Consider the following 27,191-nt stretch of genomic DNA (forward strand, 5'->3'; position numbering starts at 1 on the left):
AACATAAAAAGCAAGACTTTGAATATTGCATCATCTATAGTCCATAATGTAATCAAATGAACAACAAACTGGAGTTCAGTTATAAGGCTAAAAATCAGTATTAAAGGCCCATCTTTTTTGTTTTCTTTTGACAGTTTTTTGTGGCACACTTAAAAAACTTAGAAAACTCAAGGCCTTGTATGTCAAAAAGAATATTTACCCCATCAGAATGGAACTATGGCACAGAACACTGAAAAGAAGATGGAAAACAAGTATAGCAACAAGACAGATATGATGGAAGACTCAAGAAAAAAGGAATACTTGACATTTTCTTTCACTTTTACTGTAGTAAAGAAGCAGTAAAGAGCCTTTTTAAACAAGTTAGACTTTTGCAGACTTCTGGTGCTTGAATACCTGAAGTGGTGTGAAAACGAGAGAGTACAAAACTCACATGTCATCTGGAGCACTGAAACTCCTGACAGTCTCAGATGGATGGGACTGAACTATTTATAAAACCCTCTCAGGTCTCCCTGTTGTCCTCACATCTCTGATGCTGCATTTCTTTCTGGTGGATCGATTAAGAGCACAAAAGGACGAAACAGGAAATGGAGATTGCTAATGATCAAAATGTCAGTTGCATATTAGTAATACATTCAAGAATAAAAAGTGAATATCATTTAACAGGCTCTTCAAAAAATTAAGTGATTTTAAAGCGTTGAACAAAGAACTTTATGTCTGAATATCTTTATTTGTGCTGCAGTCTTTCATATTGTGTGTGTTTTTTGCACTCAGACAGTGACATTGGACTCTAAATTGAGGTTGGTTCTACAAAAAGGTACTGAGTGTGTTATCTACGAATGCCAGATGTAAGTATTCAGGGTGCTCGCTCTCAGACTCCAACTCTGTTTCTGGGACCTGGTCACCCTCCTTGGTCTGACTCAGTAGTCGCTTTTTCTGTGTGACAGACCCCTGAGAGCGTTGGTCCAGGCACTCCAGGATCATGTGAGCCAGGTCCTGCTGGAGCCTCTGGAAGTTCTCTCTGGAAAACAGAGAAGCAGACATTATGAGCTGCATCCAAAAAACAGCTTTCAATGTTTTATATGTCACAAGGCTGGTTTTACAAAGATGCTGACTAAGGCCTAGTTGTACATGTACAATTGTCAGGCTTCAGAGAAAATCCACATTAGATCCTGACCATCTTAAGTCAGACTAATTAGCTTTGAATCCCAGATATCAGGGAGAGTATTAAATAAAATGTAATGTAGAAAAAAATATTCCGCTTAATGAGGCAGAGCCTAAGAGTATTTTTGATGCCTCTTCATTCAGGCTCAGATTTGTGACATACACCTGTGACTAAAACCACTGACAGTCTCCTCATCATTTTATGTTTTCAGCACATCGCTGCAGTCTTTTCTGCTCTCATTTCTTTCTGTACAGACTTAAACTAAACCATAAATAAACCATGAAATATTATGGTCTTGACTTGCTTGCTAGTGTAACTAAGTAGTCCTTGTCCATACTACTACAGTGTTTTAGCCTCCCTTGAAATGAGACTTCTGGAAACACTGCTGAACCTGTTTCACTTTTGACTGTCAGGTATTGTGTCATGTGGACAAAACTGATTGATTGATGAAACTGATGACTTGGGCAATCACATTGGCTACCTGATTGGGTTTATTCAATATGGATTTCTCCCTGATTTGTTGCAGCCTTGTCATGTGATCCTTTGGAGACAAAAATGAGACATTCTTGACCATAAACTGTTAATTCAACATGGATACTGAAGGGGTTTCTGTCTTTGTTCTGAGTTAGCAGCTGTTGCATAGTTGAGTTCTACAACATATCATGATGCTACTGGCAACATTCACAGTAGACTGAGGTACAAACAAAATAGTAGGTTTGACCTGGCATTAGCCAGGTCTCTAATGACCTAGCTGTCCTTTGCAGGTGTCTCACTGGCCAATTAGTATGTGGCGACTGGATGTTTCTTTGCCCCCTTCTTTTCTTTAATCTTTCTGAAATTAAAAGCAGGTCAGTATGTGTTTTCTGATGACCCTGATGAAGGCCACAAGTCAAAACCCAGTGGTCTAGCCTCAACAGACCAACGTAAAACTGAACCCGCTTTATCCTCACAAGGGTCATGGGGGTTGCTGGAGCCTATCCCAAAGGCGCAAGCGGGGTTCACCCTGGACATGTTGCCAGTTCTTCGCAGGACTGACATATAGAGACAAACAATCACTCTCACATTCACACCTATGGGCAATTTAGAGCAACCAATTAACCTATTTCTTTGTCTTTGGATGGCGGTAGGAAGCCAGAGAGAACCCCTGCAGACACAGGGAGAACATGCAAACTCCACAAAGAAAGGTACCACACCCATCGACTGCTGTTGGAGTCGAACCCAGGACCTTCTTGCTTTGAGATACAAGTGCTATTCACTGCACCACTGTCACCCACCATGTCACAATGAATCAGACTGGATTGAACCTGGAACCTTCTTGCTGTGAGGCAGACATACTAACCACCACTGCACCACCCTGTTCCTCCATGTGTTTGCGGTATTGTTATAAATTATATGTGCTGTTGGATTTCTTAATCAGCTGATGTTCACAGCAAGAAAACTATTATTTGAGCAATTTTCTTTCTTTTTTTTTTAGCTCTTCCTGGTCTTGTGATGGTGTTTCAGATATGACTGCATGTACTGAGATTATTATTATTATACACTTGTGTGGACAGATTTGTATGGTTTAAGTGTGGATGTTGCTCATACACCACACCTTGTATTTCTCATGCAGAGAAATTACCAGGATAATGCCTTTCTTGATATGCCTCCCTCCTTCTATTAATAAATATCATACAATTAGTTTTTCCAAGGTTTAAGGACAATTTATTTATTTCACACCATCTTTTTACTTTTTTACTTCTTCTTTAACCACCTCCATAACCTGTGTAATGTTTCCCCCTGAATAAAACAAAGTTGTGTCATCTGCAAACAACATATACTACAACAGTTTGGATACACTGACCAAGTCATATATAAAATAAACATTTTTTGTTCAAGGACCGATCCTTGCGGCACTCCACATTCAATGTACTCTGTACCTGATGCTTCATTCATTACCTGTACATATTGCTTTCTTCTGTCTAGATAACGTCATATCCATTGTTGTGCTACTCCCCTGATTCTGTATTAATAAGTATTGTATGATCAATGGTATCAAAACTTTTCCTGAGATCAACAAAAATTCTTACAAGGTGTAATTTCTTATCTATCACAGTGGCTATTTCTTCAGTCAGTTCCATGAGTGCCATTGATGTAGAGTGCTTTGGATGGAAACCATATTGACTGCTGATTATAATGTTGTGTTTTTCAAGGAATTTGTCCAATCTTGTTAGCTCTTTCCCCGCCATTGACGAGATATTCCGTCAGTCCATGTTTTCACTGTTATACTGTAGTTGAAGCTGTTGCGGATCATGTGCATTACTTTCCTTAGTCCAAAAACAAACAATTAAGCAGCTTTTTCGGAAAAAGGAAGGACCGGGCATAACGTTTTCGCTCTGGAATCACCGTATCCCATGGCAACGCATACAGCGCCTGTCACTCTGAATGAGGAAATGCCGACTGTGCAGGAACCACGCGCAGTTTCAAAAGCCTTAAAGATGATTATGGAGACAGAGTCCGACAATTCAGTGTATGATGGAGCTTCAGAGGAAGCTTTAGAGACAGCAACAGAGAAATAGAAGGTGAGGGAGATGGACATAGAACACGGGAAAACGGAGCGGTGAGGGTCTGACATGGAGATGAGGAAGGGGGGGTGCACGGAGCAACATGGAGACAATGACAGACAGGAGGAAGAGAAAAGAGACATTTATAGTGGACATTCAAGGAGAAGACAGACACACAGACGTGGGACAAGACATAGGACAGCTAGTCTGCATCTGTTAGACAGAGTGAGTTCAGATTCAGACTGAACATGGAACAGGTTCAACACAGATGTGGTTCAGCTCCATAATGTCAGCAGGGACACAGGTAAGACACTGTTTGAGTTGGCTTTAGTATGAAATAAATAAATCCATATATTCATACATAAATAAATAACTACATGTCCATATAATTATTTACAGATCAAACACAGCAGGTGGTCCAACAGGAGGACGTGGTGCAGCCAAGGAAAGGCCAGAAATCTAAAGTATTTAGTGAATTTATTTCTTTTTTTCTCGAAAATGAGGAATATTGAAGTATTTATATCAAAAAGCTAAACTAATATGTGGAAGACTTATAACTGATGTATGTAAATATGTAAAGTTTAGAAGGAACCTGGTGCTTTAGAAGATGTTTGGTCTAAAGTTTGGTGTGGATTCCCCTAACATTTTGTGGAATGATGGGATATCTCAGAGCTGTTTGTATTATTATTGTTGTTATTATTATTTTATTTTGTGAATTTGAAATGTATATAGGAAATCAATTTTATCTTGAAATCAATATCTTTGAAAAAAAATGCAATTTTCTGTTTTTTTGCTCAAAATTCAGTTTCTTCCTGAAAATGACCAGTATTCAAATGTTTATATCTCATGAACGAATGAAGGTAGAATAAAATTGTTTCTTGTGTTTAAAAATTGAAGTTCTGTTCTTTCTTTTGATGTATTCAGGGTTCACATACGCCTCACACAACATTTTCAGTGAGCCTCCAAAAATTAGTGAAAATGACCAAAAAGGCTGGCGCTGGCTACTAACTCACTGGAAAATGCTCTGGCGGGGAATGAGTTAAAAACAGTTTTTCTAAAATTTTCTAAAACTGTGGAAGCAATGATACAGTTTTGTAGTTGGAAAAAGCATGCTTGTCTCCATTCTTATATAGTGGGATTACCTTTGCAATTCTCCTGTTTTCTGGAAATGTACTTGTTTTAAATGATAGGTTGCATATGTATGTAAAAGGGTTGACTACTAATTTTATTATGTTCTTTATTAAAACCATGTCCAAGTTGTTACAGTCAGTGGAGCTTTTGCCTCCACAGCTTTGTATGTACAGGACAGTGTTTCTTCTTTTCCTATCCTGTCAAGAAAGACACTATCCACATTATCCATAATTTTATAATTCTATTCATTATCTTTGTTTATTTTTAAAATTTTTGCTGCAAGATAAGGGCCTACCTTAATAAAATAGTTATCAAATTCATTTACTATTGGCTTCTATGGTTTCTTCTTTGTCATATAGATCTATATTATCTTTTGTAAAATAACTTGGGAGAGGTGGTTTAACTCTATCATTTTTTATTACACTATTAATTATTTCCCATGTAGCTTTTGTATTGTTTTTTTTTTTTTTTTTTTGCTTAATAAGTTACCATAGTGTTACTTTTTATGTCTCTTAATTATCCCTCCTAATGTATTTTTATATTTCTTTTATCTATCTTCTGCTTCCTTTGTCCTTAATTTCAAGTAGCATCTATACAAGTTTTTTTTTTTTTCTTGCCAGCATTCCAGAGACCTTTTGTCATCCATGCCTTGTCGATGGAACCCTTCCTGGCAATATTCCTAATTTCACAATTTTTATTATACAATTCCATTAATAATGCAAAAAAAAATGTATCATAAGCTGCATTTACATCACTTACATACACACTCTCACTTTTGTAACGCGTCACTCCCGACACTGGCAATCACTAACATTTAGCGTTTAAATAAAGTATATAAGTATCATGGTATGGCAATCTTTACTATTTAAGAGCTATTTTTGGAGAGATTTTATTCTTTTTTTTTTTTTTTTAAATCTGGTTGTAGACAAAAAATCCTTACTATATTTGACCTTAAAGTGGTGACTCTGTGAGAAGCCTTTTACGATTAATTGTTAAAGAATAAGTCAATATTAAAGCCGCAAGCGGCATCTAAAGGCCCTCGCCACGGGCACGTCCAGTAGAAGTATGTCCATCGTTCAGCAGGTGGCGCTCTAGCACCAAATTTCAATAACTTCTGATGAGTGGGTGTAGGCCTGGGAGATTGACAACTGATTCAAATTTGAGGCAGATCTTTGTTCGTACGTCCACACTAAAGAAGTTTTTGTATAAGTAAATCTTTAGGGGGCACTATGCAGCTAAAATTAAATTCCTTCCATTGAATGGGTGTAGGCCTGCAAGATGTACCACTGAGTCAAATTTGAGCCAAATCAGTGTTCGTATGTCCAATTAATGCAATTTTAGTGACAGTAAATTTGTAGGGGGCACTATCCAGCAAAACAGCAATTTCTTTTGATAAATGGGTGTAGGCCTGGGAGATTGAAAATTGATTCAAATTTGAGCCAGATTGGTGTTTGTATGTATGAAGTGAAGTAATTTTTGTAAAGGTAAAATTGTAGGGGGCGCTATAGCTCTAAATTTCAAATTTTTCTGATATATGGGTGTAGGCCTGAGAGATAGACGTCTGAGTCAAATTTGAGCCAAATTGGTGTTCGTATGTCCGAACTGAAGCAATTTTAATAAAAAAAATTTTAAAAAAAACTTGTAGGGGGCGCTGTAGTGCAAAATTTCAGTTTCTTTTGACAAATAGGTGTAGGCCTGGGAGACAGATGTCTGAGTCAAATTTGAGCCAAATCGGTGTTCGTATGTCCGAACTGATGTCATTTTTGTAAATGTACATTTGTAGGGGGGGCTATAGTGCAAAATTTCAATTTCTTTTAATAAATAGGTGTAGGCCTGGGAGATGGACGTCTGAGTCAAATTTGAGCCAAATCGGTGTTCGTATGTCTGAGCTGAAGCAATTTTTGTAATGGTAAATTCACGAAGAAACTTTGAAAAGTTTGCAACGTCATCACACAAAAACGGTGACACCAATCCAAAAAATTCGGCTAAATTTTGATGCCCCACTTCTCTAGATACTGTACACCGATTTTGAGCTCATTTGGCAAAACAGCAAAGGAGGAGATAGTTAAAATACGACGCCAGCGAAAACGCTGACTCAGCATTTTAGAAATTTCAATCTAATATGGCCGACTAAGAGTTGGTTTAGGGGCGTGGCCATAATAATATTTTTTGTTTGTCTCCTCATGATGAATCTGTGTACCGATTTTTGTGGCTCTACGACAAACTTTATGTTGGACGTGCTCCCATTGACGTAATGCATTTCCACTTTTCAAGGGGGCGCTGCGGCAACATTTCTTTACCGACATCTACGAACCTATATGTAAATTCAATGTCTCCCACTTCTGAATTTTGTGCAAATTTGGTGAGTTTACGTAAATGTTCAGGGGGTCAAATTTGAGCTCAAAGAGCAGGAGAAGAAAAATAAATAAAAAATAAATAAGAAAAAAAAATTAAAGCCGCAAGCGGAATCTAAAGGCCCTCGCCAAGGGCACGTCCAGTGGAAGTATGCTCATCGTTCAGCAGGTGGTACTGTAGCCCCAAATTTTGTGTCTTCTAATGAATGGTTTAGGCCTGGGACATTGACAATTGATTTGAGACAAATCAGTGTTCGTATGTCCGAACTGAACAAAATTTTGTATATATAAATCTGTAGGGGGCGCTATGAGCAAAAATTCAATTTGTTCCATTGAATGGGTGTAGGCCTGTGAGATGTACCACTGAGTCAAATTTGAGCAAAATCGGTGTTCGTATGTCTGAACTGATGCAGTTTTCGTGAAGGTAAATTTGTAGGGGGCGCTACTATGCGAAGTGGCAATTTCTTTTGATAAATGGGTGTAGGCCTGGGAGATTGACAACTGATTCAAATTTGAGCCAAATTGGTGTTCGCATGTCTAACGTGAAGTAATTTTCGTAAAGGTAACATTGTAGGGGGCGCTATGGCGCCGAATTTAAAATTTTTCTGATAAATGGGTGTAGGCCTGGGATATAGACGTCTGAGTCAAATTTTAGCCAAATTGGTGTTCGTATGTCCGAACTGAAGCAATTTTAATAAAAAATATTAAAAATTTTTGTAGGGGGCGCTGTAGTGCAAAATTTCAGTTTCTTTTGAAAAATAGGTGTAGGCCTTTGAGACAGATGTCTGAGTCAAATTTGAGCCAAATCGTTGTTCGTATGTCCGAACTGATGTCATTTTTGTAAATGTACATTTGTAGGGGGCGCTATAGTGCGAAATTTCAATTTCTTTTAATAAATGGGTGTAGGCCTGGGAGATGGACGTCTGAGTCAAATTTCAGCCAAATCGCTGTTCGTATGTCTGAGCTGAAGCAATTTTTATGATGGTAAATTTTTTGAAAAAAACTTCGCAAAGTTTGCAACCTCGTCGCACAAAAACGGTGACACCGATTCCAAAAATTCGGCTAAGTTTTGATGCCCCACTTCTGTAGATACTGTACACCGATTTTCAGCTCATTTGGCCAATCACCTTAGGAGGAGATAGTTACAATACAACGTCAGCGAAAACGCTGACTCAGCATTTGGAAATTTCAATCCAATATGGCCGACTAAGGGTTGGTTTTGGGGCGTGGCCATAATAATATTTTTTGTTTGTCTCCTCATGATGAATCTGTGTACGATTTTTGTGGCTCTACGACAAACTTTGCCGACATCTACGAAACGTATATGTAAATTAAATTTTGCACATTTCTGAATTTTGGGCAAACTTTGGTGAGTTTTCATTAATGTTTAGGGGGGTCAAAATTGAGCTCAAAGCGCAGGAGAAGAAAAAAAAAAAAAATTAAAGCCGCAAGCGGCATCTAAAGGCCCTCAACCAAGGGCACGTCCAGTAGAAGTATGCCTGGGAGATTGCTAATTGACTCAAATTTGAGACAAATCAGTGTTCGTATGTCCAACTGAACAAATATTTGTATAAATAAATCTGTAGGGGGCGTTATGGAGCCAAATTCACTTTGTTCCATTGAATGGGTATAGGCCTGCGAGATGTACCACTGAGTCAAATTTGAGCCAAATTGGTGTTCGTATGTCCGAATTGATGCAATTTTTGTGAAGGTAAATTTTTAGGGGGCACTATTGCATGAAATGGAATTTTCTTTGATAAATGGGTGTAGGCCTGCGAGATGTACCACTGAGTCAAATTTGAGCCGAATCGGTGTTCGTATGTCCGAATTAATGCAATTTTCGTGAAGGTAAATTTGTAGGGGGCGCTACTGAGCGAAGTGGCAATTTCTTTTGATAAATGGGTGTAGGCCTGGGAGATTAACAACTGATTCAAATTTGAGCCAAATTGGTGTTCGCATGTCTAATGTGAAGTAATTTTCGTAAAGGTAAAATTGTAGGGGGCGCTATGGCACCGAATTTCAAATTTTTCAGATAAATGGGTGTAGGCCTGGGAGATAGATGTCTGAGTCAATTTGATCCAAATCGGTGTTTCGTAGTCCGAACTGAAGCAATTTTAACAAAAAAATATAAAAAATTTTTGTAGGGGCGCTGTAGTGCATAATTTCAGTTTCATTTGACACGTACATGTAGGCCTCGGAGACAGATGTCTGAGTCAAATTTGAGCCAAATCGGTGTTCGTATGTCCGAAACTGATGTCATTTTTGTAAATGTACATTTGTAGGGGCGCTATAGTGCGAAATTTCAATTTCTTTTCATAAATGGGTGTAGGCCTAGGAGATAGATGTCTGATTGAAATTTGAGCCAAATCGCTGTTTGTATGTCTCAGCTGAAGCAATTTATGTCATGGCAAATTTTCGAAAAAACTTCACAAAGTTTGAAACCTCGTCGCACAAAAACGGTGACACCGATTCCAAAAATTCTGCTAACTTTTGATGTCCCACTTCTCTAGATCCTGTACACCGATTTTGAGCTCATTTGGCCAAATGGTTAGTAGGAGATAGTTAAAATACGACGTCAGCGAAAACGCTGACTCAGCATTTTGGAAATTCAATCCAATATGGCCGACAAAGGGTTGGTTTAGGGGCGTGGCCATAATAATATTTTTTGTTTGTCTCTCATGATGAATCTGTGTACCGATTTTCGTGGCTCTACGGACAAACTTTTACATTGGACGTGCTCCCATTGGCGTAATGCATTTCCACTTTTCAAGGGGGCGCTGCTGCAACATTTCTTTACCGACATCTACGAAACCTATACGTAAATTCAATTTCTCGCACTTCTGAATTTTGTGCAAAATTTGGTGAGTTTTCGTAAATGTTCAGGGGGTCAAAATTGAGCTCAAAGCGCAGGAGAAAGAAAAATAAGACAAAAAAAAATAATAATAAAATAAAAATAATAATCTGAGCAAGAACATATAGCCGTTTCTATGGCAACCACGTATTTGCCTTTTTTTGAAAGTTCTCGAGGTCCCCCACATGTGTGTGGGGTCAGATGTCACCTGTCGTGCACTTACACACATGTGACTGACCCCGAGTGGGCGTGTCCCATTGACTCCCATTCATTCTGAGCAGGTGTAAATATGCGATTTGCGCACATGTCATATACATCGTCGGAAAGGTCTTAGTGCCGTGAATGTGAATATGTGTGAGAGTGGCGACAGTGGCAAAAGGCAACCGCGTCACTGGCGATTTCGTCCCCATGCGCCCACTGCAGACTCAATAGGCCCTGCGCCGGCTTTACTCGGCTCGGGCCTAATTAAAGCCGCAAGCGGCATCTAAAGGCCCTCGCCACGGGTACGTCCAGTAGAAGTATGTCCATCGTTCAGCAGGTGGCGCTCTAGCACCAAGTTTCAATGTCTTCTGATGAATGGGTGTAGGCCTGGGACATGACAACTGATTCAAATTTGAGGCAGATCTTTTTTCGTATGTCAAAACTAAAGAAATTTTTGTATAAGTAAATCTGTAGGGGACGCTATGCAGCTAAAATCAAATTTTTCTGTTGAATGGGTGTAGGCCTGCGAGATGTACCACTGAGTCAAATTTGAGCCGAATCGGTGTTCGTATGTTCCGAATTAATGCAATTTTCGTGAAGGTAAATTTTGTAGGGGGCGCTACTGAGCGAAGTGGCAATTTCTTTTGATAAATGGGGTGTAGGCCTGGGAGATTGACAACTGATTCAAATTGTGAGCCAAATTGGTGTTCGCATGTCTAATGTGAAGTAATTTTCGTAAAGGTAAAATTGTAGGGGGCGCTATGGCACCGAATTTCAAATTTTTTCTGATAAATGGGTGTAGGCCTGGGAGATAGATGTCTGAGTCAAATTTTAGCCAAATCGGTGTTCGTATGTCCGAACTGAAGCAATTTTAACAAAAAAATATAAAAAATTTTTGTAGGGGCGCTTGTAGTGCATAATTCAGTTTCATTTGACACGTACATGTAGGCCTCGGAGACAGATGTCTGAGTCAAATTTGAGCAAAATCGGTGTTCGTATGTCCGAACTGATGTCATTTTTGTAAATGTACATTTGTAGGGGGCGCTATAGTGCGAAATTTCAATTTCTTTTAATAAATGGGTGTAGGCCTAGGAGATAGATGTCTGATTGAAATTTGAGGCCAAATCGCTGTTTGTATGTCTCAGCTGAAGCAATTTATGTCATGGCAAATTTTCGAAAAAAACTTCACAAAGTTTGAAACCTCGTCGCACAAAAACGGTGACACCGATTCCAAAATTCTGCTAACTTTGATGTCCCACTTCTCTAGATCCTGTACACCGATATTTGAGCTCATTTGGCCAATGGTTAGTAGGAGATAGTTAAATACGACGTCAGCGAAAACGCTGACTCAGCATTTTGGAAATTTCAATCCAATATGGCCGACAAAGGGTTGGTTTAGGGGCGTGGCCATAATAATATTTTTGTTTGTCTCCTCATGATGAATCTGTGTACCGATTTTCGTGGCTCTACGACAAACTTTACGTTGGACGTGCTCCCATTGGCGTAATGCATTTCCACTTTTCAAGGGGGCTGCTGCTGCAACATTTCTTACCGACATCTACGAAACCTATACGTAAATTCAATTTCTCGCACTTCTGAATTTTGTGCAAAATTTGGTGAGTTTTCGTAAATGTTCAGGGGCGTCAAAATTGAGCTCAAAACGCAGGAGAAGGAAAATTGAAGCCGCAAGTGGCATCTAAAGGCCATCTCAAAGGGCACGTCCAGTAGAAGTATGTCCATCGTTCAGCAGGTGGCGCTCTAGCACCAAATTTCAGTTTCTTCTGATGAATGGGTGTAGGCCCGGGAGATTGGCAACTCATTCAAATTTGAGGCAAATGTTTGCTCATATGTCCAAACTAAAGAAATTTTTATATAAGTAAATCTGTAGGGGGCCACTATGCAGCTAAAATTAAATTTCTTCTGTTGAATGGGTGTAGGCCTGCGAGGATGTACCACTGAGTGAAATTTGAGCTAAATCAGTGTTCGTATGTCTGAATTGATTGCAATTTTCATGAAGGTAAATTTGTAGGGGCATGACTGAGCGAAATGGCAATTTCTTTTGATAATGGGTGTAGGCCTGGGAGATTGATAAGTGACTCAAATTTGAGGCAGATCTTTGTTTTATGTCCAAACTAAAGAAATTTTAGTATAAGTAAATCTGTAGGGGGCGCTATGCAGCTAAATATAATTTCTTACTTTGAATGGGTGTAGACCTGCGAGATTTACCACTGAGTCAAATTTGAGCCAAATCAGTGTTCGTATGTTTGAATTAATGCAATTTTCGTGAAGGTAAATTTGTAGGGGGCACTATTTAGCGAAATGTCATTTTCTTTTTGATAAATGGGTGTAGGCCTGGGAGATTGACAACTGATTCAAATTTGAGCCAAATTGGTGTTGTATGTCTAACATGAAGTAATTTTCGTAAAGGTAAAATTGTAGGGGGCGCTATGGCACCGAATTTCAAATTTTTCTGATAAATGGGTGTAGGCCTGGGAGATAGACGTCTGAGTCAAATTTGAGCATAATTGGTGTTCGTATGTCCGAACTGAAGAAATTTTAATAAAAAAATATTAAAAATTTTGTAGGGGGCGCTGTAGTGCAAAATTTCAGTTTCTTTTGACAAATAGGTGTAGGCCGGGGAGACAGATGTCTGAGTCAAATTTGAGCCAAATTGGTGGTCGTATGTCCAAACTGATTTCATTTTTGTAAATGTACATTTGTAGGGGCGCTATAGTGCGAAATTTCAATTTCTTTTAATAAATGGGTGTAGGCCTGGGAGATAGACGTCTGAGTCAAATTTGAGCCAAATCGGTGTTCGTATGTCTGAAACTGAAGAAATTTTAATAAAAAATATTAAAATTTTTTGTAGGGGGTGCTGTAGTGCAAAATTTCAATTTCTTTTGACAAATAGGTGTAGGCCTGGGAGACAGATGTCTGAGTCAAATTTGAGCCAAATTGGTGTTCGTATGTCCGAACTGAAGAAATTTTAATAAAAAAAATTAAAATTTTTTGTAGGGGGCGCTGTAGTGCAAAATTTCAATTTCTTTTGACAAATAGGTGTAGGCCTGGGAGACAGATGTCTGAGTCAAATTTGAGCCAAATCGGTGTTCGTATGTCCGAACTGAAGAAATTTTAATATTAAAAATTTTTGTAGGGGCGCTGTAGTGCAAAATTTCAGTTTCTTTTGACAATAGGTGTAGGCTGGGGAGCTAGATGTCTGAGTCAAATTTGAGCCAAATTGGTGCTCGTATGTCCGAACTGATTCATTTTTGTAAATGTACATTTGTAGGGGCACTATAGTGCGAAATTTCAATTTCTTTTAATAAATGGGTGTAGCCTTGGAGATAGACGTCTGAGTCAAATGTCAGCCAAAATCAGTGTTCGTATGTCTGAGCTGAAGCAATTTTGTAATGGTAAATTCACGAAGAAACTTTGCAAAGTTTGCGACGTCGTCACACAAAAATGGTGACACCTATCCAAAAAATTCGGCTAACTTTTGATGCCCCACTTCTCTAGATACTGTACACCGATTTTGAGCTCATTTGGCCAAACGGCCAAGGAGAATATAGATAAAATACGACGTCAGCGAAAACGCTGACTCAGCATTTTGGAAATTTCAATCCAATATGGCCGACTAAGGGTGGTTTTGGGGCATGGCCACAATAATTTTTTTGTTTGTCTCCTCATGGTGAATCTGTGTACCGATTTTCATGGCTCTACAACAAACTTTACATTGGATGTGCTCCCATTGGAGTAATGCATTTCCACTTTTCAAGGGGGCGCTGCGGCAACATTTCTTTACCGACATCTACGAAACCTATATGTAAATTAAATTTCTCGCACTTCTGAATTTTGTGCAAAATTTGGTGAGTTTTCGTAAATTTTCAGGGGGTCAAATTTGAGCTCAAAGAGCAGGAGAAGAAAAATAAATAAAAATTAAAGCCGCAAGCGGCATCTAAAGGCCCTCGCCACGGGCACGTCCAGTAGAAGTATGTCCATCGTTCAGCAGGTGGCACTCTAGCACCAAATTTCAATGTCTTCTGATGAATGGGTGTAGGCCTGGGAAATCGACAACTGATTCAAATTTGAGGCAAATCTTTGTTTGTATGTCCGAACTAAAGAAAGTTTTGTATAAGTAAATCTGTAGGGGGCGCTATGCAGCTAAAAATAAATTTCTACCATTGAATGGATGTAGGTTTGCGAGATGTACCACTGAGTCAAATTTGAGCTAAATCAGTGTTCGTATGTCCGAATTAATGCAATTTTCGTGAAGGTAAATTATTAGGGGGCGCTAATGAGCGAAGTGGCAATTTCTTTTGATAAATGGGTGTAGGCCTGGGAGATAGATGTCTGAGTCCAATTTCAGCCAAATCAGTGTTCGTATGTCTGAGCTGAAGCAATTTTTGTAATGGTAAATTCACGAAGAAACTTTGCAAAGTTTGCGACGTCGTCACACAAAAACGGTGACACCTATCCAAAAAATTCGGCTAACTTTTGATGCCCCACTTCTCTAGATACTGTACACCGATTTTGAGCTCATTCGGCCAAACGGCCAAGGAGGAGATAGTTAAAATACGACATCAGCGAAAACGCTGACTCAGCATTTTGGAAATTTCAATCCAATATGGCCGACAAAGGGGTTGGTCTTGGGGCGTGCCATAATAATATTTTTTGTTTGTCTCCTCATGATAAATCTGTGTACCGATTTTCGTGGCTCTACAACAAACTTTACGTTGGACGTGCTCCCATTGGCGTAATGCATTTCCACTTTTCAAGGGGCGCTGCAGCAACATTTCTTCACCGACATCTACGAAACCTATATGTTAATTCAATTCTTGCATTTCTGAATTTTATGCAAAATTTGGTGAGTTTTCGTAAATGTTCAGGGGGTCAAAATTGAGCTCAAAGCGCAGGAGAAAGAAAAAAGACCAAAAAAAATTAAAGCCGCAAGCGGTCTAAAGGCCCTCACCATGGGCACGTCCAGTAGAAGTATGTCCATCGTTCAGCAGGTGGCACTCTAGCACCAAATTTCAATGTCTTCTGATGAATGGGTGTAGGCCTGGCAGATCGACAACTGATTCAAATTTGAGGCAGATCTTTGTTTGTATGTCCGAACTAAAGAAAGTTTTTCATAAGCAAATCTGTAGGGGGCGCTATGCAGCTAAAAATAAATTTCTACCATTGAATGGGTGTAGGTTTGCGAGATGTACCCACTGAGTCAAATTTGAGCTAAATCAGTGTTTTTATGTCCGAATTGATGCAATTTCGTGAAGGTAAGTTTGTAGGGGGCGCTACTTAGCGAAGTGGCAATTTCTTTTGATAAATGGGTGTAGGCCTGGGAGACTGACAACTGATTCAAATTTGAGCCAAATTGGTACTTCGTATGTCTAACGTGAAGTAATTTTTCATAAAGGTAAAATTGTAGGGGCGCTATGGCACCGAATTTCAAATATTTCTGATAAATGGGTGTAGGCCTGAGGAAATAGACGTGTGAGTCAAATTTGAGCCAATCGTGTGTTCGTATGTCCGAACTGAAAGAAATTTTAATAAAAAATATTAAACATTTTTGTAGGGGGCGCTGTAGTGCAAAATTTCAGTTTCTTTTGACAATAGGTGTAGGCCTTGGAGATAGACGTCTGAGTCCAATTTCAGCCAAATCGGTGTTCGTATGTCTGAGCTGAAGCAATTTTTGTAATGTAAATTCACGAAGAAAGAAACTTTGCAAAGTTTGTGACGTCGTAACACAAAAACGGTGACACCTATCCAAAAAAATCGGCTAACTTTTGATGCCCCACTTCTCTAGATACTATACACCGATTTTGAGCTCATTTGGCCAAACGGCCAAGGAGGAGATAGTTAAAATACGACGTCAGCAAAAACGCTGACTCAGCATTTTGGAAATTTCAATCCAATAGGCCGACTAAGGATGGTTTTGGGGCCTGGTCATTATAATATTTTTTGTTTGTCTCCTCATGATGAATCTATGTACCGATTTTCGTGGCTCTACAACAAACTTTACGTTGGACGTGCTCCCATTGGCGTAATGCATTTCCATTTTTAAAGGGGGGCGCTGCGGCAACATTTCTTTACCGACATCTACGAAACCTACATGTAATTCAATTTCTCGCACTTCTGAATTTTGGGCAAAATTTGGTGAGTTTACGTAAATGTTCAGGGGGTCAAATTTGAGCTCAAAGAGCAGGAGAAGAAACATAAATAAAAATTAAAGCCGCAAGCGGCATCTAAAGGCCCTCGCCACAGGCACGTCCAGTAGAAGTATGTCCATCGTTCAGCAGGTGGCGCCTCTAGAACCAACTTTCAATGTCTTCTAATGAATGGGTGGTAGGCCTGGGAGATTGACAACTGATTCAAATTTGAGGAAGATCTTTGTTTGTATGTCCAAACGAAATAATTTTTGTCTAAGTAAATTTGTAGGGGGTGCTATGCAGCTAAAAATATAATTTCTTCCTTTGAATGGGTGTATACCTGCGAGATGTACCACTGAGTCAAAATTTGAGCCAAATCGGTGTTCGTATGTCTGAATTAATGCAATTTTCGTTGAAGGTAAATTTGTAGGGGGTGCTATTGAGCGAAAGTCATTTTCTTTTGATAAATGGGTGTAGGCCTGGGAGATTGACAACTGATTCAAATTTGAGCCAAATTGGTGTTTGTATGTTCTAACGTGAAGTAATTTCGTAAAGGTAAAATTGTAGGGGGCGCTATGGCACAGAATTTCAAATTTTTCTGATAAATGGGTGTAGGCCTGGGAGATAGACGTCTGAGTCAAATTTGAGCCAAATCGGTGTTCGTATGTCCCGAACTGAACGATTTTTAATAAAAAATATTAAAATTTTTATAGGGGGGCGCTGTAGTGCAAAATTTCAGTTTCTTTTGAAAATAGGTGTAGGCCTGGGAGATAGATGTCTGAGTTAAATTTAAGCCAATCGGTGTTCGTATGTCCGAACTGATGTCATTTTTGTAAATGTACATTTGCACGGGGCGCTATAGTGCGAAATTTCAATTTCTTTTAATAAATGGGTTTTTGTTAGGCCTGGGAGATGACGTCTGAGTCAAATTTTAGCCAAATCGGTTGTTTGTGTGTCTGCGCTGAAGCAATTTTTGTGATGGCAAATTTTCGAAAAAACTTTGCAAAGTTTGCAACGTCGTCGCACAAAACGGTGACACCGATTCCAAAATTCCGGTAACTTTTGATGTCCCACTTTCTAGATATGTACCCGATTATTGAGTCATTTGGCCAAATGGTTTAGTAGGAGATAGTTAAAATACGACGGTCAGCGAAACGCTGACTCAGCCTTTTGGAAATTTCCATCCAATATGGCCGACAAAGGGTTTGTTTAGGGGCGTGGCCATAATAATATTTTTGTTGTTCCTCATGAGAATCTGTCTACGATTTTCGTGGCTCTATGACGAACTTTATGTTGGACTCGCTCCCATTGGCGCAATGCATTTCCACTTTTCAAGGGGGCGCTGCCGCAACATTCAATTTCTCGCACTCTGAATTTGGGCAAACATTGGTGAGTTTCTTAAAGTTCAGGGGGTCAAAATGGACCTCAAAGCGCCGGAGAAAGAAAAAAAATAAAAAAATACTAATAATAATCTGAGCAAGAACAATATAGCCGTTTCTATGGCAACCACATATTTGGCCTTATGTGAAGCTCTCGAGGTTCCCCACATGTCTGTGGGGTCAGATGTATCGTGTCGTGCACTTACACCCACATGACTGACCCCGAGTGGGCATGTCCCCATGACTGCCATTCATTCTGAGCAGGTGTAAATATGTGACTTGTGCACATGTCATGTACATCGTCGGAAAGGTCTCAGTGCGTGAATGTGAATATGTGTGAGAGTGGCGACAGTGGCGAAAGGCGACCGCGTCTACTGGCGATTTCGTCCCCATGCGCCCACTGCAGACTCAATAGGCCCTGCGCCGGCTTTACTCGGCTCGGGCCTAAATAATAAGAATCTGAGCAAGAACAATATAGCCGTTTCTATGGCAACCACATATTTGGCTTATGTGAAAGCTCTCGAGGTCCCCCACATATCTGTGAGGTCAGATGTCATGTGTCGTGCACTTACACCCACATGACTGGACCCCGAGTGGGCGTGTCCCATTGACTCCCATTCATTCTGAGCAGGTGTAAATATGCGACTTGTGCACATGTCATGTACATCTTCGGAAAGGTCTCAGTGCCAGTGAATGTGAATATGTGTGAGAGTGGCGACGTAGTGGCGAAAGGCGACCGCGTCACTGGCGATTTCGTCCCCATGCGCCCACTGCAGACTCAATAGGCCCTGCGCCGGCTTTACTCGGCTCGGGCCTAATTAAATCAGTTTCATTGCAATTCTAGTTCTCTACAAAGAAATTACAGAACTACACTAAAGAAAACAGTGACATTGTTACTATTGTGTTGTGCAGCAAACACTGACTAGTATGTGAAGGTTCTCTTTGAAATGGAGTATGCAGAATTAAATACCCTCAGTGTCATAAAATAACAAAGTAGTCTTTACTGCTACTAGTATTTCTGTTTTTGCATTCATTTAAAGTGTAGTCTATATTTTTACAACTATATAACATCAAAATGACTTGATGGTTGTGACATAGTTACAAACAGCAAAATGGTATTCATTCCCATATGTATTTTGACAAAGCCACAGGGAGCCACACAAAGGCTTAACAAAGGCTCAAGAGCCAAATGTGGCCCCAGAGCCACAGGTTCCCCACCCCTGGTACATACAAACCAGTGTCACAATCCGCATAAATGTGAGAGCAGTAAATGTCAACAGTTTGTGTGTTGGCTTACGCTGTGGGTGGAGTCGGGAGGTTGTAGTCCTCATCTGTCTCACCGGTCAACCAGTAGGTCATCTCAGCACCTTTACCCTTGAAAAACACACGTTTATGTGTGACAACTGACAGGCAACTATCTGTTAGACTAAATGCAGAAGAGATGACATTTGAGCTGTTTTACCTTCAGGTATGTCTCTCCTCTGTACTCGTACACAAACTTGCAGTCTGTCCTCTTCAGTATATTAATAGTTGGCTGACTGACATGGATCCGCAGGGCTGGAGGATGATGAAGTGTAAAACAGGCATGACATCATTTTTGCTGATTTTTCCTGGCAGTGGTTAACTAAATGAAGTTGATTGGTAGTTCCTATATTTGCACAGTGGTAAAGTACGACACGACACTAATGGCACATAAGTAGATTTAGCTGCTTAGTTTCACTAAATTAGTTTACATGTATCATGTACTTATTAAATGTCTTTTTGCATATAATGTATGTGTTAATTTCTCTGCTCACGGTGTCCTGTAGACTCCATACGAGATGCAGTATTGACCGTGTCTCCAAATAAACAATATCTGGGCATCTTTAGGCCTACCACGCCGGCTGCACAAGGCCCTGAACACAAACACAGACATGACACTTCTTCAAAAGACTTCTTCAAAAGGTCCTTCAAAAGGATGACAATGATAAAAGATTTTGCAAGATTGAGATATCAAAAGTAGATTTTGCAATATTAATCTTGGGCTTGGTATTTAATTAATACTTAGAATACTTTTATGGCACTGACCAAATGGCTTATTTGCTGGCAAGTATACGCCTTATTTCTATGTTCAACTTTAAACCAGAATATACATGTATATTCTCACCTAAAAAGTGGTTTTAGTTCCCATTGTAAATTTGCTCATTCGCAACTGCTGTGCATGGGCTGAATCTTTATGTTAACGTACGGCTCAAATCATATTAAGACTGGTGACCAGCTGGAGGTGAGTCACTCTCTCACCTCCAGGCCAGCCTCTTTACTGGTTTTAACAGATGACATCACATCACCCCTTTATTAGCTTCTCTGCACTGGCTCCTGGTTAATTTTAGAACTGATTGTATGATTTAACTGATCACTTTTAAAACATGTCTGGGTCTGGCTGCCAATTTTATATCAGAACTGTTGACCACCTAGGAGCCAGCTCATGACCTTAGATCATCTGGGGGACCCTCTATACAGACTGTTATTATAGTGCATGACTTCTTCAAGTGACAAGTGAGGATCAAGCAGGCTTTGACAGCTAGCGCGGCCGTAGAGTCTAGCAGAGTATCTCTTTATTGAATAAAACCTATTTTTCTCTGACAGGCAACTCTACTATGGTGGTGTTCAAGAAGTTACACTAATAAGACTGTCAGAGGATACGTCATAAGCTGATAAAGCACTTATAAAACCTAGCCTGCTAATTTATCTTGGCTACATTAGCTAATAATAGTGCAAGAAGTTAAGTAATTTTTGCATGAATCTAATTTGTCCAAACTTTAATGTAAGTAATGCACTGTGCTTTATCAGCCATTATATATATATATATATATATATATATATATATATATATATATATATATATATATATGTGTGTGTGTGTGTGTGTGTGTGTGTGTATGTGTGTGTGTGTGTGTGTGTATATATACAGTACAGGCCAAAAGTTTGGACACACCTTCTCATTCTTCGCATTTTCTTTATTTTCATGACTATTTTCATTGTAGAGCCTCACTGAAGGCATCAAAACTATGAATGAACACATGTGGAATTATGTACTTAACAAAAAAGTGTGAAATAACTGAAAATATCTCTTATATTCTAGTTTCTTCAAAGTAGCCACCCTTAGCTCTGATGACTGCTTTGCACACTCTTGGCATTCTCTTGATCAGCTTCCAGAGGTAGTCACCTGAAATGGTTTCCACTTCACAGGTGTGCCTCATCACGGTTACTTCGTGGAATTTCTTGCCTTATTGATGGGGTTGGGACCATCAGTTGTGTTGTGCAGAAGTCAGGTTGATGCACAGCTGACAGCCCTACTGGACAACTGTTAGAATGCATATTATGGCGAGAACCAATCAGCTAAGTAAAGACAAACGAGTGGCCATCATTACTTTAAGAAATGAAGGTCAGTCAGTCCGGAAAATTGCAAAAACTTTGAATGTGTCCCCAAGTGCAGTCGCAAAAACCATCAAGCGCTCCAACGAAACTGGCTCACATGAGGACTGCCCCAGGAAAGGAAGACCAAGAGTCACCTCTGATGCTGAAGATAAGTTCATCTGAGTCACCAGCCTCAGAAATCGCAAATTAACAGCAGCTCAGATTAAAGACCAGATGAATGCCACACAGAGCTCTAGCAGCAGACATCTCTACAACAACTGTTAAGAGGAGACTGCGTGAATCAGGCCTTCATGGTCAAATAGCTGCTAGGAAACCACTGCTAAGGGAGATGGCAACAAACACAAGAGATTTATTTGGGCCAAGAACACAAGGAATGGACCTTAGACCAGTGGAAATCTGTGCTTTGGTCTGATGAGTCCAATTTCAGATCTTTGGATCCAACCGCCCGTGTCTTTGTGCGACGCAGAAAAGGTGAACGGATGGATGCTACATGCCTGGTTCCCACCGTGAAGCATGGAGGGGGAGGTGTGATGGTGTGGGGGTGCTTTGCTGGTGACACTGTTGGGGATTTATTCAAGATTAAAGGCAACCTGAATCAGCATGGCTACACAGCATCCTGCAGTGACAGCCATTCCATCCGGTCTGCATTTAGTTGGACCATCAATTTATTTTTCAACAGGACAATGACCCCAAACACACCTCCAGGCTGTGTGAGGGATATTTGACCAAGAAGGAGAGTGATGGAAGTGCTGCGCCAGATGACCTGGCCTCCACAGTCACGGACTGAACCCAACCGAGATGGTTTGGTTGAGCTGGACCGCAGAGTGAAGGCAAAAGGGCCAACAAGTGCTAAGCATCTCTGGGAACTTCTTCAAGACTGTTAGGAAACCATTTCAGGTGACTACCTCTTTGAAGCTCATCAAGAGCATGCCAAGAGTGTGCAAAACAGTCATCAGAGCTAAGGGTGGCTTACTTTGAAGAAACTAGAATATAAGATATGTTTTCAGTTATTTTCACACTTTTTTGTTAAGTACATAATTCCACATGTGTTCATTCCTAGTTTGATGCCTTCAGTGAGAATCTACAATGTAAATAGTCATGAAAATAAAGAAAATGCGAAGAGAATGAGAAGGTGTGTCCAAACTTTTGGCCTGTACTGTATACATACATATATATATATATATATATATATATATATATATATATATATATATATTTTTTTTTTTTTTTTTTTTTTTTTTTTTTTTTTTTTTTTTTTTTTTTTTTTTTTTTTTTTTTACTTTTAGCTGGGACTATTTTGTGTGACTGAAATGACGAACTGCATCAGTGGTGATTAACAATCAGAATGATCAGAGGAATAACACCTTATAAAAATAGCGGATGCTCTGTCATCCTACTTTTTATTCAAAGATAGAAATAAGCTGAACTTGGAGTTAGCTGTCCTTGTGCTGTCTGTTGCCCTGATCCTCATTTAGGTAAATTACCATTCATTTTGGATTATATGGTCTGTCAGGTAACCTGATAAGTAGCCCAACTAGCGATAATAGTGTGTGATACCTGTAATGACTTGGTAGTGTTCAACATGACACTGTTAGTCATTGTGGTCTGCCTTTTACCATTAGCTTGGTATGTTTAACAGATTGTTTTTTCCCCATCTCTGCCCCTCTTATCCAATATATAGGCCCTTGTTTCCAGAAAAAAAAAAAAAAAACATCAATACCAAACTCAAGGCCTGAAAATGACCGTCCACAAACCAACAGGTGATGACATGGAGGCTTCACCCCCAATTATATACAATGGTTGCAGTAAATGGAAGTTAAAATGGCAAAATTGCTTTAAGTGGGACAAATGGCAGAATGAGACATGTTCATGGCCAAACAAGGTGAAAAAGACTAATTTATGCCCAACCCAATGACATGTCACACATATATTGATGTATAAGTGTACAGATATGGATCAAAAGTGTACCTGATGAGTTTCTGTAAATTGGTTTAGAGTCTGGTTTCAACAACTCAATTTGTAAAGTATCATGAGATAACTTTTGTTATGATTTGGACGGTATATAAATAAAATTTGACTGATTGATTGATTGATTGACCTGAGTGTACACGATGCGTATCCATACAGGGATACCAGGCAGGTGTCGAAGCTGGAAAGTTCCCATAAACTCAGGATGTCCAGTGCCATGTGGCAGATATCCACTGCGTGCTGTTCCCATTTCTCTTCGGTAGCCCAGAGGCCACCATGTAGGCATCACCTATCGTCTCCACCTGAGGGTAGAGGAGAGAAGACAAAATTATCAATTATCATTCTTTATATTCCTCACATTCTCAACAGCAAAATTTTGACAATTAAACTGAGTTTCCCATGCTTGTGTGTCTGTGGGACCTAAATACCTTGTAAACATCATGGTGGTCAACAATACTGTCAAAGCCCTTATAGATGTCATTGAGCATGTCCACTACTTCCATTGGTGTGCTATACTGACAGAGAGTAGTGAAACCCACTATGTCACTGAAATATATTGTCACTTCATCATACAGCTCTGGCTCCACCACACCACTTTCTTTCAGGCTTTTCACCACGGGGCTACAAACACAAAAGACACATTCATTCAAGTTAATTCAGCTAATTCAAACTTTGGTATGTGGAAACTTGAAGTCAGAGCATGCTACTTTTACTGAAAATGACCCAGGAAGCAACATGAAGTTGAGGCAATCAGCCCGATCTCTCTCAGCTTTATAGAGTACTGTTCGCTCCTCCACCAGGTGCTCCAAGTTTCTGGAATACATCTGCAACCGTCGGATCATGTTATCCATGTAGCTTTCATTGTCATGGTTATGGATTTTACTGAAGACATAGAGAGACATAAAGAAACACAACCAAAACTATCAATCAATCGCCACTCATACAGCAAGTTAAAAGCTTCAAGTACAACTCTTTGTTACCTTATGCTTTTTTCCAAACAGTTTTCAACCTTCTTAAAATCCGGCCTTTTTTCTGGCTCCTCCTCCCAACAGCTTCTTATCAACATGTACACCTAAGACACAAGACAACATATGAATAACACGAACAGACACTCAGAGAAAAATTTTGACACAAAGAGAGAAACGTACCTCTAATTCTGTGGGTGAAGCTGTGGTCATAGTTCAGATCAGGTCTAAAGTATGGTACATTTTGTACCCTGGACAGCTTTTCTGTTAGAACACACAGATATTATTTCCCAAATATCTAGAAGTATGACAATTTGTTGGTTAATCTTGGAGAATAGCCGTGTATGTGCTTTACCTTCTCGGTCAGAACAGCTCTCAGTGTAGAAAGTGCACTTTCTGAGGACAATCTCCTGTGCAATGATAGCAAAGCTGTAGACGTCTCCTTTCTGAGATGTGCCCTGTTTCCTTAGATGCTCTGGTGCGATCCATAAATCTGAAAGGAGGAAGAAAAAGAGTCAGAAACAATAAACAAAAAAAATGTGTTGGTAAGGCAGGGTTATTATGGATGACACTGTGTCACGGTGGAGATGATATGTTTGTAGTGATAGCATCTAGTCTGATGGCCTAAAAGTATTATGGTCTCATCAGACTAAAGAGCCTTTGATTTGATTGATCTTGGAATCCCACGTGCCTCTGGGTAAAGTTTAGTTGAGATTTCTTGAACAATGACTCTTTGCCACTTTCCCATTAAGCTTTGACTGGTGAAGAGCCCAGCTAACAGTTTTCATCTTCATGTTCATGTTCATCTTCATTGTCATTGTCTCTCTCATTCTACCTACTTAAATTTTTAAAATAGACCCTAAGCAGATTTACACCTGTGTTCCATTCCTTCAAGTTCTTAATGGTGAATTTCACTGAACTCCAACAGATTTGTTGTCCCCTCTCTTGTCTTACACATTTCCAGTAATCATTTCACAGAGCTGCTTGGAGTGTTCTGTTGTCTTTGTGGTGTAATTGTAGTGAGGAATACAGCTTAACCAGGTACTAGACCTTCTAGGCACAGGTGATGTTATTTAATGCACCATCATTCTACTGAAAAAATACATTTTACTTTGCAGTTTATTGTTGCACCTTACTGTTCAATTATCCAAATTTTTTACTCAGTTCTGTTTTTTATACTTCTAATCAATCAATCAATCAATCAATCAATCAATCAATCAATCAATCAATCTATCTATCTATCTATCTATCTATCTATCTATCTATCTATCTATCTATCTATCTATCTATCTATCTATCTATCTATCCATCCATCCATCCATCCATCCATCCATCCATCCATCCATCCATCCATCATCATCATCAGTTTAGATGTTGGGATGTTGGGTGCACAATGATACAAACCAATTCCTGAACAAAAAAACAAACAAACAAACAACAACAAAAAAAAACTAAGGCTAATTATGCAATTATAAAACTACCCTCAGACTAAATAGACTTAAAAAAAAAACAAAAAAACAACTGAAATAAAAATCAGCATTAATGCCAGTAAAACAGTAATATGACTGTTAGTCCTTGACACACTGTAGCTGCAGGTTTTACCTCTGCCAGGGCTGAGGAAGGGGTTGCAGCCAAAGTCTGTGATCTTCACCACCATACGGTTGTCGACTACACAGTTAGTGGACTTCAGGCGACCGTGCACCTGAATGTCACTGGCATGAAGGTAAGTCATTCCCTGCACACAGTGAACACACAAAACTCAATAGATTAAGTATAAATGCATGTGCAGTGTACATTTCTACTGAATTTAACATGTGACTTGTATAGAATACCTTCCTGTTTGTTTCATTGTGTGGGGTAACTGCTATGTTTTGTCCTGTGCAAATACCAATAAAACCTCTTCAAATAAAAGGAGTGGGAAATTTGTGATGTTTACTGCCCTCTTATGGCTGGGAGAAAATAATACAATAACATCATAAATGACCTTTTCATTTTGTAAGAAAATTCATTTAATATCCTAAGTTTTGGCTTTTTTACATTAAATAATTCCCTTGATTGGAAACAGCATGACGCAACAGTTTTTCCAGATTATGTATTTATTTATTTATTTAATGGAATGTCATTTAAAAAAAAAACAAAAACAGCATTCTACAGAGGACATAATGCACTGCTGGGTCTCAGGAGGATTTAATAATTTAACATAAACTTAACCATTAAAGAGTGAAAACTAGAATTGACATATAAGGTAAAGTAGACATGAGGAACTCAAAAATTAAGTTGAATTAAAGTTAATCTTTTCTTTTGAAATACAAGAAAATGAGTGAAAATAGAGAATGACTACCGTTAACCTAGAGTGACATAAAATATGTTTTTACATAATTAATATAAACAAATTAAGTCAAGACATATCTATACATATCTATAAACCATGGTTATTCAGCCTGATTTGAAAATTTCACCACTTGCAAATGCATTTCAAACAGATAATAAATCCCACCTCTCTTCCACTACAGAGTAAAATATATTGTAATAATAACAATGTTTAATCCTATTACTGAGAAAATATATTTTAAAAAAGTTTTCTGTTGATTATGTCAAAATGACCAAAGGAAAGCATACAAAATTTAGTGGAAAACTATATTTAAAAATGTCTAATTACATCCATCTATAAGTAATTAAATTAGGATGTAATTTATTTATATTAATTATTATTGACTGTTTTTTTTTTTTTCTTTATTCAGATGGACAGTGTCATATGTAAAGTCTGAACTAAAATTTCAGAGGTGTGTTTTATCATCCTGACACTTCACATTATTTACTCTAGAACATTTGTGAGTTAGCTGAGTGGTGCGTTTGTGTCCTCACCTTGGCAATGTCATACATGACAGAGATCTTGAACTCCCAGTCCATGAAGGTCTCCTCCGGGTAAGAAACCTTGTTATTTCGCACATACTGGACAACAAGACAGAGGAAATTTAAGGGCAATTGGAGATTTTAGTTTAATTTCATTCTTTGGCTGTCAATTCAGTTCATTGAATGAATTTGTAAAGTAAATTTGCTAGTTTATTTCTGTT

At 39.0% G+C, this 27,191-nt stretch overlaps 1 protein-coding gene across 1 annotated transcript in view; it reads right to left on the reverse strand.

Moving 5' to 3' along the window:
• LOC115439256 (heat-stable enterotoxin receptor) overlaps window positions 1–27,191 on the reverse strand; it is a 52,596-nt gene that overhangs the window by 46 nt on the left and 25,359 nt on the right. The window contains 15 exon segments of the mRNA XM_075353537.1: window positions 1–1,018; window positions 19,065–19,141; window positions 19,230–19,324; window positions 19,564–19,674; window positions 23,294–23,353; window positions 23,356–23,394; window positions 23,397–23,454; window positions 23,581–23,773; window positions 23,876–24,034; window positions 24,133–24,224; window positions 24,301–24,324; window positions 24,326–24,381; window positions 24,473–24,610; window positions 25,720–25,852; window positions 26,983–27,069. The exon segment at window positions 1–1,018 is cut by the window's left edge and continues 46 nt beyond it. Of these exon segments, the coding sequence (XP_075209652.1) occupies window positions 805–1,018; window positions 19,065–19,141; window positions 19,230–19,324; window positions 19,564–19,674; window positions 23,294–23,353; window positions 23,356–23,394; window positions 23,397–23,454; window positions 23,581–23,773; window positions 23,876–24,034; window positions 24,133–24,224; window positions 24,301–24,324; window positions 24,326–24,381; window positions 24,473–24,610; window positions 25,720–25,852; window positions 26,983–27,069 (1,536 nt within the window). The 3' untranslated portion in view covers window positions 1–804.

Source organism: Sphaeramia orbicularis, chromosome 19 (genome assembly GCF_902148855.1).
Source record: "Sphaeramia orbicularis chromosome 19, fSphaOr1.1, whole genome shotgun sequence".
In the NCBI taxonomy this organism is placed as follows: domain Eukaryota; kingdom Metazoa; phylum Chordata; class Actinopteri; order Kurtiformes; family Apogonidae; genus Sphaeramia; species Sphaeramia orbicularis.